Below are 20,999 nucleotides of genomic sequence, written 5' to 3'. Positions count from 1 at the left end.
TATCAAAGCTAATCTTAAGTGATATCCTTGAATGATCAGATAAAAAGCTAGGCTCCATGAAGTATTCAATTTTTTGATGCATAAGAAAAACAGAAACAAGAAAAAAATCTAGTCTTGACCATGCATTATAACATTTAGAATAATATGTATATCTATCTTTCCTGTCAGTATGTACATTGAGGGTAATGGGATCTATAAGGTTGAGGTCTAACATTAATTCTTCTAGGGCAATAGATGCTTGGTGATTATATGAAAGTGATCTACTAGTACGATCGATATCAGGATTAATAACAGCATTCCAATCCCCACCCATAATAATATAATGATCCTTGAAAGATGAAAGAATATTACATATCTGAATAAAGAAAATATGTTGGTGGTCACAAGGACTATATAAATTAAAAAACAAGAGTGGTTTATCAATGTTAGAAAAATAAGAAGAGAAATAACACCATCTACCATCTGTGTCATAATTTATGTTTGTAATATTACCTAGGAAATTGTTTTTGACTAAAATTGCCACACCTCTTGAATTAGAGCAATCCCGGCTGCAATTATCATTTTAACCCATTTCTTATTGTTTTCTTTTTCCAGTCATCTCTATGCATGTGTGTTTCCTGCAGAAAACAAATACTGGCCTGAGATTTGAACACTAAATGAAACAGTAGTGATCTCTTAGTTTTGTTCTGTAACCCTCTGACATTCCAAGAATCAATATATAAAGACATTACATTAGTTGCTTTAAGTCTATGTATCTACTTAAGTGTTTACTCAGTAAAATCTTAAATACTTTACTTAGTAAAATCCTAAAAAAATAGAAACTATTGAACCTAGTCTCACTGTATAAATTATATTGTATGTTACTGCCTCTCAAAAGTTCCAAAATCAAAACCAGTTCCCTCCATACTAACCCAGTGCCTACCCACCCGTCTACAACAAAAGAAGGAACATATGAATCATCACAAATAATAAAGTTAACTTTGGTTAACATAATAGAAATCATAACTGAAATAGTTCTATAAAGAGTCCTGAAAAGGACTATTATATCTTTAAACATAACTATACATATATACAAAAACATGGAAAACAAAATGTCCGTCATAGTAAAACCTCACCACACCAACTCTCCTTCTCACTGTAGTGTTTAAAATAAAATTAAATGTATTGACAAGTTTGTGGTATCCGCTAGATGTAATGTGTATATGATAGGTGTTGATAGGGATATGAACCTATTTGTGACTCTGGGATATTAGACTCAACTTTTATTAGTACCCATTTATCACCTGTTTATGTAGCTGTCATACTACATATATAAATATAAATGATGGCTGTTTATATGACTTAAGAAGTGTTTAAGAAAGACAATTCTACACACAATCTTATTATTCCCTAAATATCATATTTCATTAAACTTACAAGCTTCACAAATTCTTGCATTCATTTTCCAATTATCCATGTAATCTAATGCAGAAATGCAGGGCAACTAGAAGTCATCCTAGCACTCAATGGGTGCAAGATGGAGAAAATAAAATCAGGATAGGATGCTAATCCATCACATGGTGCACATATGTACTTGTGTACTTGCAGGCAACATGATGAATTTCCAATTCACCTACAACAGTATTTTAGGACTGGAAAGGAAACTATGGTATCCAATCACCCCCCGCATACACATATGTAGGGAGGACATGAGGATTTTGTTGAGAATCAAAGTGGAGAATAAAGTGCTGTGAGATAGTGAAGCTATCTGCTTTGATACCGTACATACTGTACAAACACATACCTCACAACTAACATTGAAAGTTATTCCTGCGACACTGTTTTTGCATAAACAGACACAAAATATGCAATATTCTACTAAGTATAATTGAACAAAGTTAATGTAGCTGATGAAAGTCAAATTAAAAGCAACATTCTAACATAGAGAAAAGCAAAAAGCAATGTGTAAATGGAATATAAATGGTTCTTAGCAACTTTTCTCTTTTGAAAGCTAAACCTTGAGTGTGTCTTAATGTTCGTGTTAGGCACGACAGGCACGTCAAACCGAAGGTTTACCGGAATATAGAAAAAAGTGCTCTGCATGACTGAAGAGGCAACATCATCTCTATGGGTCTCAGCGACGATCACAGATGAAACCAATTGTGGCATTCCAATATACAAAACGAAACTAAAGGGTAAGCAGGATTACAATACAGAGAAAAGTCTCATCCAGCTACCATGTAAGTCGAAGACAATAAGCTATATACGTAGCTGCAGTCTATGTTAGGTGAGCGTGCCTTCATAAAGATAGATCGATGTGATACAGTCACTACAATTGTCGTCGAACAAAAGTTTCTATTGGCATAAAGCACTAGTTTTAAATGTAGAATGGATGTGAAACATGAAAGATAGCTAGCCAAGATTGTCATCTCAACACAGTTTAGTACTTCACAATTCAGAGTAAAATCGGCATAACAAATGCATAACATATGAATAAAACTAGATTAGCACAATGACTTATAAGCCACCAGAGATTGGCCAGTTCTTGTTAAGCTTCTCATGTTGTGGTGGGCACTACTTTAAAAAGCTTTAGAAAAGTGTCTTGCGCTCCTTGCACAGTATTCACTGACTGTCTCTTGTCTTTATAAGTAAATGTTAATGCATTTGGGTATCGCATCTGAAATTTTATACCACGTTTGATTAGGTCAGCACAGTAAGGAGACAGCTTCTGTCTGTTTAACTTAATTTGATGAGGTAAATCCTGTGAGAAAGTGAGTTTGTGATTATTCCATACAAACTGTCTGTGTTCTGAGCTGTAACCAAAATCTTCTGGGCATCTTGAAAGTTCAAAATCTTGGTGTAGATCAGTCGGGTACAGTGGTTACTTGACGAGAACGTATGGCTCTGTGTGCTCTTTCTACTACTAGGTTTTCAGAGTTGCTGTCTAAAGTGAGAAGTGCTGAAAAAATCTGTTTTGTGATTTTAAGTAAATCTTGGTTATCGTATGATTCTGGCAAACCTCTTATTAATATATTGTTGCGACGGATTCTCGCTTCCAACTCCAGGAGTTTATCTTGTATTTCAGTAAGCAGTGAATCTTTAGCACACAAGTCTTTATTTATTGAATCTATTTGGATTTCCATAGTATGATTTTTACCTTCAAGTGTGTCCATCCTATCTGTTATTTGTTTTAATGTTTTGCCAAAGTCTGTAAGCTGAGTAGAAAAACCTTGTATGGCTGAATGAATTGGTTGTAAAGCCATTTTTAAGTCTTCCATATGGAAATTTGAGTCAGTTTTTTCTTTAGCATTTGTTTTTGGAGTGTCACCTACTTGTTTATTGGTACTGAGTCTTTTAGAACTTGTATCTTTCTCCGGAGATGATAATGATAATGAAGAGAATTTGGCCTTGGTAGTTTGTGTTTCCATGGTGTCAGAGTTTCCAGCCATGCCTTAGATGAGAGTACTCCAGTAGGATACAATCAAAGCTACAAACCCCTTGGATGCAAGTGGCCTAGGCTACACAGGCTGAGAGAAGTTTAATTTTTTCCACAAAAGAGATTTGACTGGATTTTTTGATAGAAGAACGATCTTTTCTTAATGACCAGATACACAGTTATTTACTAGACCAAATCCTGTGAGAACACCACACTGAAAGTTGTTTAAATTGTCATTTTTTAGCTGATTTGTGAGGAGCTTCGTGTGAAAGGTGTCAACTAGACGACCACCATCTTGGAATCTCCATTTTCCTTGCAGACTTATTTGTCCAAGAGACACCTGTGAAGTAGGGGGTGGGGAGATGAGTGCTTAAGCTGTTTTGATGATGTAGAAGCAAGGCTGGAAGAGGTTAGGGAAGACTTAGCTATAAGGTTAAGTTTAGTGTACAAATAGGAAGTAAGAAAAGGATGTGAGGGGCTTGTAGTCTTTCTCTTGTCAGAATTAATGTATTTGGGACTATTTTGGCAGGGTTTTACAGCAGCCCCCCCCCTTATTTGGTACTGTGGCAGTCTTAGTAAGGCAGAACAAGAGGGGTTCAACTTGGAACCCCTCTTCTGTCACCTCCTTTGAGGTTTGGATATTCAAAGGTGAGTGGTGATGCACTGCTTTAGTAAATTTTGGCTGGGATAAAAGTGAGTAGTCTTCACACTGCCAACAAAATGTATTCTTGATTACACAATAACCCCCCCATTAATATAAATCCCACAATATACCAACAGAAAAGGTCTGGTCTCACGGACTTTTTTCCGTTGGTATAAAGTGCGCAAAAACATCTTTTGTTAAATAAAATAATAAAAAAGAAAAAACAGAGCAACGGAGACTTTCTTTTCTCCGTTGCTTCTGTTTCAAAGCATTGATGTACTGGATATGCGTGGGATGCACGTCCCATACACATGCTCAGTACATCAAAACAAGGAAGCAGTGTACCACAAGCAGTGGAAGAACAGTAATGTGCCATTATACAAAGACATTATTTAAGAAAAGTATTTTTTTCTTAAATAATGTCATTTTATAATAGCAATAATTGACTCCGTGGTTGTGATATTTACCCACGGTTGGCTTTATTTAATCACTCAGGCTTCGCCCTCATGATTAAACCACACCACTCATGGGTAAATCTTCAATATACCACACCACGTCATTGGTTATTCCTTTATTATTTGATGCATTGCTGTTGAATGTTTATATTTATGATTATGTATGATTAATGTACTAATTGTTTGTCATTTTTGTCTCTGGGGTCCTGCAGAAAATCGGGTTATGACTTCAGTTTACAAAATCACATTCTTTCATAGACTTGAATACTTTCACTCTTTGCATTTCTAATGAAACATCAAGAAATAAGTATGACACAGTCAGGGGGCACACAATTAAAAGGCAAGTGCCAGCAATTTAATTGCTAATTCATACATCTCAGCTATGGCAATGTTATAAGCTAAAACTAGCAGCACAAAAACTTATTCTCCATATGTTGTGAGTTTGACAGTTACCATTTTAGATCCAAAATAACATTTTCACACTCCAAAAGAGTTTAATTTGTATAGAAAATCAACAGCCAAAATCATACACCTCTGTTATGCTCATAGAAGACAATTTTTGCAGCAAGGTTAGGACAGATTAGAGTCTAACTGCTGCAAGCAAATGACAGTTAAAAGGGTGTATTTTATTTTAGTGGTGCAGTTTCCAGTAATGAATCAAACTTAATTGAGGTGTTCCTTCAAAACAACTCATGCATTTATCAAGTTGCTATTCAGACAAACTAATAAACGTTGTGCTTTGCATCATGCTATGTGGCTGTCCCAATACAAATATTGTCAGACAAAACATTTTGAATGGCATGAAAAATTACTGTCTTTGCTCCTGTTCCTTCACAGCTTCATAATTTCTCAGTTTGCTGACTTCAGGTTTTTAACATCTATTGCAAAATTGCACATCTAACCCAGTTTAACAATCGTCATAATACAAGTGATTATCTGCATTTGACCAGTTTAATTGCAATATTCTGTAACTGATTTTCCATGTGACAACCTTGAATCTGATTACAGTGAAAAGTGGGTGTTATTTATCTCTTGAAAAAATTCAGTTTCCAAAATATGAGGCAAAAAAGAAACTGCTTCACTAACAACATGAAACAACTAACAAGTGTTACTTCCTGAGCAATGTGTATCCATGGCTGTCACTTATATGAGCCAACAGTATTGCAGGAGAACTTTCCCTACCTCATGTCATAGCCAACGATGTTTCAGAATACAGCTATACCCTTTTTTTCTAAATGGGAATTAACCTGAACTGACAAACCATGCAGCGTGGTGAGGATGGAGAACACATTAGATGTCTTACCTAGAAGTATTCAAATTATTCAAACAGATAGCTTTGTGTGTTTAGATATGGTATATGTTTTAACACTCTTGCCTTGCCTGGCTTAACTAACTCTGGTCTTTACCTTTCATCACAACACAAACATATTTGCTCTCTTTTGCCAATTTTGCCCTTTTTTGCTTTATTCTGTTATCTGTATTTCCTGTCAAGGAATGTTTTCAAGGTAATTTTTGATTTTTGGAATTCAATTTAATTTTACTAGCAGAATGTACTTACACACGTGGTTGATCTCTAGTCTATTCATTTTCAGGGTGTTTTTTAGTTAGTTTTAATCCCAACATACTTAAAATAATTATGCCAAATACTTGCTCCAGATAGCAAGGATCAATTACATAGAAGTCAGGTAAAATGCTAAACAGAACATCAGAAAGTGTAAAAGTTAGAATTTTAAAGTTAAGAGGCAGCCATAATAACAACAAACAATGAATATTGATTTGAATTTACTTACATTCATTTGAACAGACTGATAACAATAGAAGTATTTACATTATTTATTCTGCTTTTTTATTATATTGAGTTTATTTAGGGTTTAGTAGAAGCCTTTTCTGTTCATTTTTTGTATACTGCTAGTGTGCATGTCTTAAACTCGTGGATTAGTTTTGATTCATTTTACTATTAGTATTTCACTACAAACTTCTTACCTTCAAAATTTGTTTTCTCCAAGTCCACACAACTAGAGGAATGCTCCATAATTTTTTGAAGGCATTCAGTGCTGTGATGTTCACAGGCCAGGTGGATGGCTGTCTGTCCATTTCGGTCTGATGTCATTGGGGATGCTCCATTGGACAGTAGGACGCCAGTGAGAGATGGCTGCTTCGTAATGACTGACAGGTGCAGTGGAGTCTATGAAGTCATGCAGAGGCATAGAAACAGAGAGATAGAGAGTGGAAAGATTAGAATAACTGAGATGTGATACTGGGACACTTGCCCCTCCCCATAAATATTTTACTTCTGTATAATGCAGCATGGTATAGTTAGGTTGGAAAGCCATGTCAGACATTCACATTGCAAATGAATGAATTCATTCTTTCATTCATTCATGCACCACTCACCAACTTTACCAAATACTGGACTGTAGAAGAGTGTGAACTTACCCTGTTGCTCATTGGATGCAAGACGGAGAGAAACTAATAATTGTTTAATAAACTGTTGAACTCTGGGTGGGACATTTATTTAAATCTTACAGCAAAACATATGACAGAGTATAATTTTTTTCTTGCTTTTTTTTTTTTCTAGTTAACTTTACGCTTACACAATATCATACTGTACTTCTAGGCTTGGTCAAGGCAATTTCAGTCTCCATGCTAACCCCAGCCTCAAACCTCACATTCTTTCTTCTTCCTAACACTTCTTAAGTTCACCCTCCCAATTTCTTTGTGGCAGAATCAAAAAACAAGCACACCTGTCACATTTACCACCATCACCGAGAGTTTGATGACACCACTGCTGTGTCTGGTAATAAGTAAGGATAGTGCATTTACCCAACATCTGTACTTTTCCTTCAGATTACCCTGACCATGAGCAATGGCATGCCTGTTAATGGAATCCTGTTGAGGAAATCAGACACTATAGACTGCTTACCATTAACTTGGTGCCTCTTCAGTACTGCATTTTGGGCAGGCACCCGATCATGGACTACTATTTTGTGGTGCATACAAAGCTCTCTCTCTGGAATAACAAAAAATCCAGTCCTCATCTCCTTCTTAAACCCAGAACTTCCTGTTAATGTCTGAATTCATCTCAACAACATGGTATGCAACTGTGTACTTCAAATGTTAGCATTTCCTAGTCTAATTTCAAGTGCATTTGCCTTCAAGGTTGTTATCATATTCCTGCTTAGAGAAAGTATACGAACTGAGCATTTTACTGTGCATATCATATTTTGCCATAAGAAGGTGAAGATAAGTGATGCAACAGGTAAAATGTTCTCCTTTGAAGTAGAAGGTTGTGGGTTTCCCACAGCAGGCTGATTGATTTCTGATACTGTAAGGCAGTATGTGGGGTGGGGGTGGGGAGTTGCACTCCTAAGTGTGTCATCATTCGGCTGAGATGTTAAACCGAGACCCCATCTGCTTGAGATGGTTTGTAGCTCAGATGGCTGTAGAAGATCCCTTCACACCTATCAAAAAGAGGAGGTGAAGTTCCCAGATGATTTGGCTTGCCCCCCCCCCCCCACCCCTGCAAAAGCAATTTTTGTGGTGTGTGCGGGTGAGTGTTATTTCCTGTTTACTTTTCTTATTCACTGGGAATTGTAATGTCTGCAATGCTGGCCAACTATGGCAATTCAGCAATGTGAAACTCAGCAAATTAGTATTCAATGAATTAAATGTTTGCCCCTGTGCTCTCAATGAATAGCAGTTCGGGGAAGAGAACATTTGATGCTTTGACACAGACCCCTGCAGACCACATGCCCTGTTTTTTAGCACTCTGAAAGGGGAATAAGTAAACAGTGTGTACATGACAGTAGCCTGCATGTTCTGCACCATTACAACATATATAGTACATAAGTCCAAAAGTCCTTCTGCTTCTTCATCTGGCACTCTTCTACTTGCATCTGTATCCTCTCCTTGTGTACTCCTCCTTACTTCACTACTCTCACTCCCTCCTTCCCCACTTCCCTGCCTAGATTCTTAACTCATTTCCCTCATATGTTCTTTTCTTCCCTACACCATTTTACTAGACCTCACCCATTTGTTGCATTCATATTCACTGTGTCTTAGCTCAATCACTGCCACCTTTTTTAACTGAAGTCACTGATACTGTTGAACATGTTTGCTTTAATTGTAATTAAATTAGTTGCCATTGCTCCTTCTCACTGTTTACTTTCAATGATCTCTGTTTACATGCTTATGTTTAACTTGTGTCTTATAGTTTATGATTTCTCTGCTATATACATATCATTTCTTATTGTTTGTCTTACATTGAGCTGAGCCTGAAATAAGTCCATACAGATCTGTATTCTGCCCTGGTAAACTGTTAAAAGCAAAATTAATTATATTACTGCATGTGGCAAATTCATCATCTCCTTTCGGCTTATCTTGGTTAAGGGTCACCACAGTAGAACAACGGTCTGCAGAACGACTGGCAGTGGAGATTTACTATGTCAAGTTGCCAGCCCGGCTCCCAACCTTCCACAGAAGGCATAGACAAGCACACACTCATACCTAGGGCCAGTTGAGAGTGTCCAATCCACCTACAGCATGTCTTTGGGATGTGGGAGGAAACCGGAGCACCCAAAGGAAAACCCATGTGACCACAGGGAGGACATGCAGACTTCGCACAGAAGGCACCCCAGCCAAAAATCGAACCAGAGAACCTCTTGCTGTGAGGCGGCAATGTTGCATTTGGCAAATTAATTAAATTAATTAATTACATTACTGCATGTGCAAAGGAGGTGTTTCTCACCAAGCTATGGGAACACAGTACAACAACTTGCATGCTCTACATCACAGCTATCTATGTGCTCAAACCATCACTTATGCAAGGGCACACAGTATCACATCCAGTGTGTCTTTCAATTTACAAGGGAATATGGAGAAGCGTTATTAGTGGTACTTCGAGGAATAGTGCTGTGCAACTTCCTCTTGGATGAATACAGAGCACAGTGGAAGGCGCTACATTTACATTAACATTGTACTGCACGACAAAGTGTCCTGTATATTAGTATGGCACCTATGTCCTCGCATAGCCTAACATTTAGTAAATGAGCTGAAACATATCACACAGAGGACAGAAAGGCCTTACACAGTACATACAAAGGCCATACGCAGTATAGGGAATTTCTGTTTACCCAGTAAGTATGAATGAGCTTCTTAGTTTAGAAACTCAGCAAACTGCTTATCTACATCACATCTGGACTTTGTATGAAAGGTGATAGAAAAGTAAACAGTAGAAGAAGCTTTGTGGGGGCACATGACAGAAACATAATTAAATATGTACATTGTTTCTTTTTATCTAAGGCACAATAGACTTCTAATACCTGATGGTGAGTGTGTGTGTGTGTGTGTGTGTGTGTGTGTGTGTGTGTGTGTGTGTGTGTGTGTGTCTGTCTATGTGCGTGCTTTCCCAACTGTTTGTTAAATTTACAGCTTGTGAACAGCTGTTTTTAATGTACTTATTACTGGTCACAACTGTGCAACTTTGGATTTGGTACATATAAGTTAAGTGGTGAAAGGTATGTGGGTGGGTAGGCAAATCCCCCATAAAGCATGTGTATTTTTTTTTTATAATACTAATTGAAAAAAAAAAACTAAGTATTTTTTGTGACTGCGTTACTTTCACTGCATTTTTTAAAAATTATATGTGATATGTGTATGTGTGAGGGAGGTATGTTATTCAAGTCAGATTCAGAAAAGCGGTAAAACAGTCATGATAACTGCCCAATGCAGGCTTGTCAATTTGCATAACAGTAAGAAAATGTTTTTTCAGAGATAGGTATGGCCACAATGATAATTATTTCATTTTCAGTTCATTAACATGTCTCCGAATCACACACTGGTGCTATCAGACCTAACTGCACTAGTGATCTCCCTAGTGTTCCATGCATCAAGTTAGCAGAGGCACCCATACACATTCACTCACACACACACACACACACACACACACACACACACACACACACACACACACACACACACACACACACACACTTAGATACCTGTGCACATGCACAGATAGTCTCAGACATTCTCACACACTCAGATATACACATATCTACTTAGCAACCAACCAGACTCTTGATTCTCTACCTAAATCACTAGTGTGTGTACCCAGGTTGACACAAACACACACTGATGCCTCTAAAGAAATGTGCACTCTTGTCCACACACATGCACACATTAGAAAGTTCCCACAACTGAACGTCTTCACCAAACTTACCTGCACCTCAAGTACACTGATACGAGAGAATAGGTGATCACCACATTTTTTTCCTCCTAGGGTGAAATCTTACTTGGCCAAATGATTTTTTTGGCCCAGCAAATTGGGAGCTTTGGAAATTTTAAAGGGACAGCACATGGTTAGTTAGCATTAGCTGTTTTTCCAGAGTACCACATTAGCAAGAATCTCTGCCTGAGAGACCATCCTGTATGCTGAGGGAGAACTTCAACGGTAGCACAATCCTTTAACCAGAATGGCTTAGCACAATGGGGATGATTTCTGAGATGATTTCTGAGATAAGGCTTCTTCTTTACTCTAAGTTTTTCTGAATCCCAGCCAAAGTCCTTGAAGACTATTCCAAAGCTGACTTGGAATGAATAGCATGAGCATGAGCAATAACTGACTGAACAACCTTCTTGTGCTTTCTACTTTTACTCCAGCTGCTATATGATCTGGTATTTTATTTAACATTCTAGTCCACTTGCAAACCTAAATACTACTATAGGCCAGTCATTCAGCCATACATTACTGCCGCTGCTGCAAAGGTTCATATCTATCTATCTATGTATCTATCTATCTATCTATCTATCTATCTATCTATCTATCTGTCTATCTATCTATCTATCTATCTATCTATCTATCTGTCTATCTATATATCTATCTATCTATCTATCTATCCCCTCTCTCTCTCTCTCTCTCTCTCTCTCTCTCTCCATTTATCTATCTCTACAAGATATCACTAATAGTCCATTTTTAACTGGAAAGATAGCCTGAGTTACTGAAAAACATGGTTTACATAAAACAACCATAGCTACAAAGAAACACATTAAAATCAGTTATCTTCAATAAAATGTGTGACTGGTTAAAAAAAATCCACATATTTCATTGTAAAAGCAAATCAGGTCTTGAGGTAGAAGTACTTTTTCCTGATGTGACCACTAGGGACTTCACACATAACTACTATTATCAAAGACAGGGAGTTCCCAAGACAGCTTTCTCTGTTTCATTACCATGTATATTATAACATTAGCACACACAATACTATTTACAAATTTCATGCAATAAGCGGTGTAGATCAGTTTGTTAAAAATAAGCCAGGTAAAACAGTTCTGATCTGCATAACAGTGATTTTTCTTATACATGGTAGCATTGCTGAATTGGCTGCTATAACCTGGAATATACAGTGCTTTGCATGATGCAATGTGCAGTTAGCTTTGCACTTCTGAAAATTAGGCAGCATGGGAAATTTGTTAATTGTTAAATGTATACTTTCTCTGTACTTCTGATGCAGCTATAACATCTCAGGCTGCAATACACTGTTAAAATTGTGTGACGCCATGTAATAAATTTCCCTTAACTCTTCTGCACACTGGCAGTACATGAAGTAATGAAACATCACTAAACACGGCCCATTTTATCAGATCTTCACTCTTTCAACCTAGCTGATATAAGACTATAGTAAAGGAAATGAAAGGATATACTGACAAACACTCATTCTGGTTATACATTAGCAGAAAGAAAACTAGGTGATTAATAAATAATCTGAACAGTCATTTGCACTCTGACTTCTTCAGTGTACGTGGCTGTGACACCCCATTGCAACATACACACAATTTAACCAATTTTCTGCTGCACATTTACGAAGAGATAAGCAAAACTACTGATTCAGCTACAGCACTGCGCACTCCTTGCAGGGCTTGTACCACCTAACTCACTAATATCACAGTTTTGTTCTCAGCACTTCCCAAGTAACCTTCTGGGTCAGGAGTTTGCCCACACTCTTCCGACAGGATGAGTAAGCCAGCACTGGCTATTCACTCCCATCCGTTCTCAGCTAATTCTAAGATACCGATCAAGCCCAGTTCATCTGGAACATATTCAGGGACAACACATGTATGCTCAAATCTGTGGACATGAACCATCTATAATCTGTTCAGTTAAGGTATACAATTACTGAAAATCGGTGTGTGTATGTGTTATTACAAGGAAAGCAGTGGGTAATGTAGATTACCAGTATTTCTTTTTCATGTAAAGACTTTGTTAACTTTAGATTTCCTGTTAGAAATACTAAACAGAAATTCAAGCTTCTCAGTATAACCTGGACACTGCTAGACTACAGTTTTACATAATGCATGAGAAATTCTGAAGATCTGTAGGACTTCATTATGTAACATTCCTATTAATGCCTTACCCTTGACATTTGCATTCATTCAGGGAAACTTGATTTCTCCTGGTACTGATATCTATGTGTCCTCCTTGCGGTCGAGTAGCCTCCGAAAGACATGCATGAATGGGCGTGCCTTTGCTGAAGGTTGGGCGTCGGGCTGGCAACTCAGCACCATAAAAATCTACTGCCAATCATTAGTGGACCGGAGGTCTGCTGTGGCAACCCCTAACTGGGAAAAGCCGAAAAGACAAACAACAACAACTGATATCTATGTGACTTCACATGCCAGGCAGCTGGAACAACACTCTCCTTGGTATTGGTAATGTGCAGTGATGTGATTTTAGTTCCCAGAACTGTGCTCTTCCTGTTTCTTCTTACTGGCCATCACATGAGCCTTTGCTACAATCTGAGTGTTGTTATATGACATCTCTGGCTCTCTAACAGGATTGAGAAACCCGATAATGCAAGTTTTGACACTTTGAGAAATACATTGCATGTGAAATGGTTAAAATAATGGTGAATTCCAAAATTCAGTGTTAAACTTTTCAAATATTTTTGCAATGGGGTCACTCCATTATACCTCTATAACCTTGCTATTTATATATACTTAACATCACACTGCAGTACATTGGAATAGAGGAAACACTCCAGTATATTGCAATGTCACAGTTAGTACATATTCCCTTATTCAAACTTCTTTGTTTATAGTTCTGAGGAACTACGGTATCATAGTTACTGTCTGCAACTAGTCACCAGGCACACAAAGATACTCGCACACATACACACACATATGTGTTTTTATGAGTATTTAACTCTTTCCATAACACTATCACTATTCAGACAAATTATTTCTGAATATGAGGTGGGGTTTTGGTTAACAGATAGGAAACTTTTTTTTTGATATGTTGATTTTCCAAATACCAGAACTGATGACCTGTATTTCGATATTTGTGCATTTTGATAAATCAACATACACTCAATTAAGTATATTATGTATGTATATAAGTGTACATATACGTGCATATAAACTGTCAGTAAGATCTAGTGCCCTACAATCTGCACGTTACGTACCTCATGGATCACCTGCAGCTGTTAAACAATGTAACAACTCTACCAAAATTCCAACAGAAAGTACTTTTTTCTGCCTCAATTAAATATATATATATATATATATTATAAATAAATATATATATATATATATATATATATATATATATATATGCATACATACATTACATTAAAATTTTTCTTCAGCTTTTATTTTGTCAAACACAATACAGTATTTTGAACTGTACACAATACCCAAGATATGACCTCACCAATTGTCTGTACACTGGAAGATTAATTTCTGTTGCTAGTGTACTGAAAAACTGTGGTGGTGGTGCTGTGGTAGCATTGTCACCTCACAGTATGACGTTGTCCTGTTCGATTCTCAGCTAGAGCATCTTCTGTGTGGAGACATGCGTGAATGGGCGTATCGGAGTTCCGCTGTGGCGACCCCTAAAAGCCGAAAGACACAACAAAAGTGTACTGAAAATTCACAGGTTTCTTCAGTAAGTATATGCTTAGAAACACCAAACACAGACATGACAAATGAGCATAGGAAGCCAAGTTGCCATACTGTAGAGAGGCATATTAAGGGACAGTGATTGGAAAACACCTGTGTTTAGGGAGTCTGGGATGAATTTCTCCTTTAGCATACCCGAAAGCTAGAAAAACATCACTTATACAGTGGGGACATGAAAAACACATAGGCTATATGTGTCACATCCATCATTATGCTCACCATAAATCACTTGGAAGTGCACACAAGGACTTAGAGATGATTGAAAACTGCATATGGACATTGTGAAAATATAGTACATATGGGATTACCTCTTTCAAATATACAAAGTAAACTACAGTATCACAGTTACTATCTGCAAATATGTGTGTGTGTGTGTGTGTGTGTGTGTGAAATGCATACAAACACCACACATAAAAAAAACATTTTAAGTCAGAATGAAATTGAGAACTGCAGTCTTATTTCCACAAAGGGTCATAAGAAAACCTTAGATGTAATTAATCCATTTGTTTAATTAACATATTAGATGTTGTCAGTATGAACTTTTAATCAGAATTTGTGCACAATCAAAAGGTGTGCGGGAAAATAGGTTGAGAATGATACTGTTAGGCTAGAAAAAAAAATTTAAGTGATAGGGTTTCAGAGCACGTGAGGAAACGAGATGGCTTGTTTGCAGGAAATTAATGAAACTAAAAGTAATTTTATTTCTGGGAAACAATTTCAGTGATTGTTTTCAAGGTATATACTTGAGTACAGGTTTTCCTTATCACAGGGCTTTGTAATTTGTTGTTAGGAGTAAGACGGCAGTTTAAGTACTGGGGATAACACTTTAATGTGGACAGTGAGAAATGCTCATGCATCCCCATGTACCACAAGAAAGCAGTGGAGGATTTAGATCTGAGAAACGTTCACACATTCTGGACTGAGTGGTGGGTGGATCTGAAAAACATAAAAATAAAACATTCAGTTCTGTGACAAAACAGGGTAGGGGTATCAAAGTATAAATATTGATCATCATCAGGGGGGGTTTAAGCTGCTGGTTAAATTTATGTTGATGCAAACAGTTTTTCAGATTAACAAAGAAATGAAGTGTTTTGGGATGTAAATGCTTTGCTTTATAGGTATGTGAGCTATAGTTTTCAACATTTATTGTTCTGAGTGTATGAAAGAATTATTTTAGATGTTGAAAGGTATGAGTCAGGGATAGTGCAATTCATTGACTTTTTTTTTCTGCAGTCATTGATGAACACAGACAGCTTTTTCAGAATGATTTTACATTTGTGGAATGAGGACTGGTCTAAGAAGTGTTCATCTTCAGAGTACACCTGGAGAAGATGACTTTATTATCGGTTGTATGGGGATATGAAAGACTGGAAACTGAAATGTTTGTGAAAGTTCTAAATTAGTGTTATGAGGAGGAGAAAAGGAACAAAGAAATGTTTATTTTCGAAATTCATTAACTTATTGCCTAAGATAATATGAATTCACTACCTAATAAGAGACTTATTTCCTTGGTAAACTGCGGCTATAAAATCTTAGTAAAATACTTCATTTAAGAATGAGGCAATGTGCTTGTGGCCAGTGTAGAAAAAGAAGTGGGAAATCATTCATTTCAGGAACACTGGAGATATGCTGTGGTGGATTACCATCTTTGCTGAAAAATTGAATACAAGACAGGTGGAAGGATATTTAACTTACTTGGAACTTGGTAACACCTTCAGTTGCCTTAACAGGCAATTTATTATAACTATTAAAAATCTATAATTTGGCAGAAAGATTCAAAATATGGATACAGAAGTTTTACTCTTAGGCCAAAATGAAGCTAATGGAAAAAGGTTAATTGTGTGAGCAGATAAACATGTTGGGGGAGGGCTAAGAAACATTCACACATTGGTTTGTTTAAGCACTATTTAATTGGTTCACAGGGTCAAGAAGAAATTCATGACATCTAGGGTGCAGTGTGAAAGAAGGGGTAATTTCCAACTCCTCTTGTCGTGACCTGATGATTTAACAAGTATGGTGCGATGGAAAGACAATGTTAAACAAATTCTGAATACTTTATTTTTATTTTATTTATTTAACATTTGTGAAAAGGGAAAGTCCGACTTGGAACAAAGCCAATTTTCAGCGGAGGTCCGGGGAGAAACACTCCAGACACATGTCTTTGTAACATGGGAGGAAACCAGAGCACCCGGAGGAAACCCACATGAATGCAGGGAGGACATACAGACTCCACACAAAAGGCATCCCAGCTGAGAATCGAATCAGAGAACCTCTTGCTGTGAGGCGACAATGCTACCACTGCACCATTGCGCTGTCCATTACTTTATTTGAGTACTTTAGTGTATTATTTGGGAAAAGCATAATGGTTAAGGTCTTCATCTCTTATGAACAAGGTACAAGGTTTGATCCTAACCTCCGAACAAAGCGTGTTTGAAGTTTACATATTCTCCCTGTGTCTCTGTGGGGTTCCTCCAAGGAGAATATGTAAACTCTAAACACGCATTGGTACTTCCTCCCAACTTCAAAACACATGCAGAGTGTTGTCACCTCAAACTCATTTAGGAATGGAGCCGTAGAAGCAGCATAGGCTCTAGATGGTGCCCTATAGGGGGAAGAGTTGCACAGACCAGTTCATTTAGTATCCTCAAAATAGAAGAGCATGGATGCCATAGCAGAGCAAGCCACTCAACGGGCTGAAAATATGGCTCTAGGTGATCTGATCATGTTGATTAATGTCGCCAAAATGGACACGAGAACTTACCTGTGATAAGTGGGTTGAGGATGAAGCCTACTCCAACCTATGCCATTTTAATTGTGGGAGAGGTGTTTGTGCCCCTACTGATCAGTGTGTGCCCACTATAAAGCCCAGTAGCCTTGGGTTATTAAGCTACTGGCTGGTTGTTGTCCAGTTGCCCAGCTTGGGTAAATAAGGATAGGTCTGTTAACTTGCCAAACATGAACTAAGAATTGCCACACTCAATGTAGGTTCACTGACAGGATGAAGCTTGAAAGTGGATGACATGATGGTAAGGAGAAGTTTGGACATCTTATGTGTCCAGGAGACAAAATGGAAGAGCAGTGTGGCAGTGCCATTTGGTTTGGGATCCAGAGTGTACTACTCAGGAGAACAGGTTATAAATAGCATGAGAATTGTGGTGAGAGAGAGACTTCAGAAGGTAGTGAGGGATGCCATCAGAGTTAGTGACAAACTCATGGCAGTCACACTCCAGCCTAATGACAGAGCAGTATTCATAATGTCAGCTTATACCCCACAGCAGGGTTGTGATAGTGAGGAAAAGAGTTCATTCAGGCAGCAGTTTCAGGACCTACTAGGCAAAGCAGGACAACATTAATTGGTGTTGATAATGGACGACCTGAATGCGAATATGTGGACAGACTGCCTGGGACTACATGGGTGGAGCAACAGGAATGAAGAAGAAAAAGCTATTCTAGGCTTCTGTCTGGCAAGTGACTTAATAGTAGCCAACACAAGGTTTAGAAACAGAGACAGTCACAAGATCACATACAAGAGTGACCAACATGAACTCAGGTAGACTCCTTCCTAATAAGGAAAGGGTTGTGGAGAATCAGTAATTGCAAAGTCATCCCAGTGAAACAGTTGGCCTACAGCATAAACCACTGACTGCCACAATCAGCTGCAAGCACTGGTCAGAGAATGGTCTAAGGTCAACAGAGACCAGGCTGAAGACCTGGAAGTTGACTAGAGAGAGACCACAACAGTTCAAGGAATTACTCAGGGCTGTAGCACCTCAAGAAGATGAGGAAATAGGTGGAGTTGAAGAAGAATGGCAGCTCCTCAAAACAGCATGTTTAACGGCTGCAGAACAGACATGCAGTTAAGCCAAGTATGGAAATAAGGTAAGCAAGGAAAGCTGGTGGCGGAAGGCAGAAGTCCAGAAAGTCATCAAAAAAAGCAGGAGTTCAGAAAAAACGTGGAAGATAGAAAAGACAGATCAGACTAGAAAGGAATACTGGTTGGCTACCAAAGAGACTAAAAGAAGACTTGCAATAGGAAAGAGCAGGGCATCTGAGGCACTGTACCATCTTCTGGAAAGTGACTCAGTGGATGGCACAAAAAAACTCTATCAAGCTGCAAGGCAAAGACAGAAACATATAGTAGATAGTCAAATATTTTTTATAAGGGATGCCAGCAACAGCCTGCTCACCACTCCAGGACATGAAAGGTAGATGGAAGAAGTACTACTAGCAGCTTCTGAATGAAGAAAACCCCCACGGTACTACCCCAGACACAACACAGGTCCAAAACCTGATATAAAAACATCTAAACGCATCCCACCCTAATGAATATGTGCATATTTATGAATATGTTTGTACAGGGCGTTATTCATGTTCATACACTTGGTGTCACACATATGCTCATAAATACGCTCCTTAAATTTCCTCTCTGTTCTCCCCATGTAAAAACAAAAGCAGAACTGACAAATAGCTACATAAATGAGGCCCGAAGAATAACAGGTACAATAAAAATGAGTTTTTACAACCAAATTTTTATAGTGATTCTTGTTGCCTCCAAAATAAATTTACATTGGGGCAAAACCCACACCTAAAAGTACCCTTCTTCCTACTCAATGAGTGGCACACATTACCAGAAAATTCCAAAAGATTCCCAATGTTTTTACCTCTTCTAAAAACAATAACAGGTTTGTCCCCCACTTTTTCCAAAATCTGCTCAAAGCAGGAAACCACTGTCCTGTATTTTTGTAATATGTCCCCACAACAGATTAATGGTCAGAAGTAAAGGTAGTAATGAAGGAATAAGAAAAGCTAACACAATGTTCGCGTTCAAAATTGCTGTTTGTAACAAAACTAGAAAGAAAAATACCATCATCGAATTACTACTGTAAAGGGGATGAAATCTACCATTAATTATTTTAAGTGTGATACCCCCTGGTGGTAAACATACCAAATAACTTGTTACATTCATTAAGAAATGAGCTATCATCAAAATTATAAATTTTTATTTTATGGGCTAGACAAAGTAGAAAAAAATCTATGGAGCACACCTTAGTCGGAGTTCCTTGCGTTCAGGGAACTCATGTGGCAAATTAGACTTAATGGATGTTCTATCCCCGGTTTAAATTACTTTTTCTCTATCACCAGTGTTTTGAAATTGCATTCTTATTCAACTTGTTTCCCTTTCCCCAGATTTGGAGTTCTTTAATGCATATATTTTTTTAAGGCAGGATTGTATTTGTGTAATATTTTTAGATGTGTTTGCCCTTTAACTACTAGACTCCTTGCACAGTTACTGTGTATCCCTTTCATTTTTCAAGTGTTTTCCATTGGTTGTTTTAATCATGTGATATAGGGAGGGAGTTTTTAAAAACTCTTGGATATTGTTTGGTATCATTCTGAAGAAGTCATTTGTTACAAATGACAAAAGTGCTCAATAAATGTATTTTTTTATCAGCTTCCCCAAACAGAGCCTACTGTGAGAGAAGAGGAGGAGCCCACCACCATAGAAGAAGTAAGAACAGCACCAAGGAAAATAAATTCAGGGAAAACACCAAGCTCAGATAATGCCACAGTAGATATGATCAAGATGTTGTGTGAGGTAGGGGAAAAATAGTTACTGAGGATACTCAGAGTAGTACGGAGAGAAAGGTGTATCCCAGATGACTGGAGAATAAGCACACTAGTGTACAGGCAACATTCACAACTGTGTGCAGTATAGAGGTATAAAACTTCTATCACACTGCATGAAAGTTCTGGAGAGGGTGATTGATAAACGAATACGTAGAGTATTAATATGGGAAAAGAGCAGTTTAGATTCAGATCATTATGCTGCATAACCAACCCAGTGTTTGCAGTAAGACAGACACTTGAGATAAAGCTAGAAATGAGGAAAGAGTCCAGCTGGGCATTCATAGGCTTGGAGAAAGCATATGACAAAGTCCTAAGAAAGCTGATTTGGGCAGTTCTGTGGTGGTTCAAAGTCCAAGAAACATAGGTAGAATTTGTGCAGAGGTTGTATAAGGATCCAATGACTGGAGTACGAATGGCATTCAGTCTGACACAGGGGTTCCCAGTGGGAGTGGCTGTGCATCAGGGTTCAGTTCTGAGCTGACTGCTGTACATAATGGTGATTAACTATATTAGCAAACAGGTTGGAATGAAAAATTCAACTAAGTTGCTGTATGCAGACAATACAGAATTACAGGCAGACTCTAAGCAAGAATGTCAACAAAGGGTATTAGAATGGAACCCAAACCTGAAGGCACGTGGGATGAAACTGAGCACAGATAAGAAAGTTGTAATGGCAGCACATGGGGGGAAATCAAAAGAAGCTGACAACTGAGACAGAAGGGAAGGCAGTGGAACATGTTAATGAGTTTCAAGTATCTGGAAGGGGTGGTTGAAAAGAAGGGAAGTCTGAATAAGAAGGTGAAAGCTAAAATCAGAGGATCTGCAGCCAAATGGCTCAGAGTGTCAGATGCATCATATGATAGAAAAATGGCAAAGAAGCTGAAAAGTAACATGTTCAAAACAG

General features: G+C 37.8%; 1 protein-coding gene across 4 annotated transcripts in view; it reads right to left on the bottom strand.

The window, feature by feature from the left end:
• The window catches only part of BCL3 (BCL3 transcription coactivator), a 397,081-nt gene that overhangs the window by 76,782 nt on the left and 299,300 nt on the right, over positions 1-20,999 (bottom strand). For all 4 annotated transcript variants that reach the window (XM_044080669.1, XM_044080668.1, XM_044080670.1 and 1 more), the window contains exon 4: positions 6,497-6,698. In XM_044080669.1, coding sequence (XP_043936604.1) covers positions 6,497-6,698 — 202 coding nt within the window. The remainder of the gene's footprint in view (positions 1-6,496; positions 6,699-20,999) is intronic.

Source organism: Protopterus annectens, chromosome 8.part0 (genome assembly GCF_019279795.1).
Source record: "Protopterus annectens isolate FY-2018-M chromosome 8.part0, PAN1.0, whole genome shotgun sequence".
NCBI classification, from domain to species: Eukaryota; Metazoa; Chordata; order Ceratodontiformes; family Protopteridae; genus Protopterus; species Protopterus annectens.
This window is presented reverse-complemented; position numbering and strand designations above follow the sequence as displayed.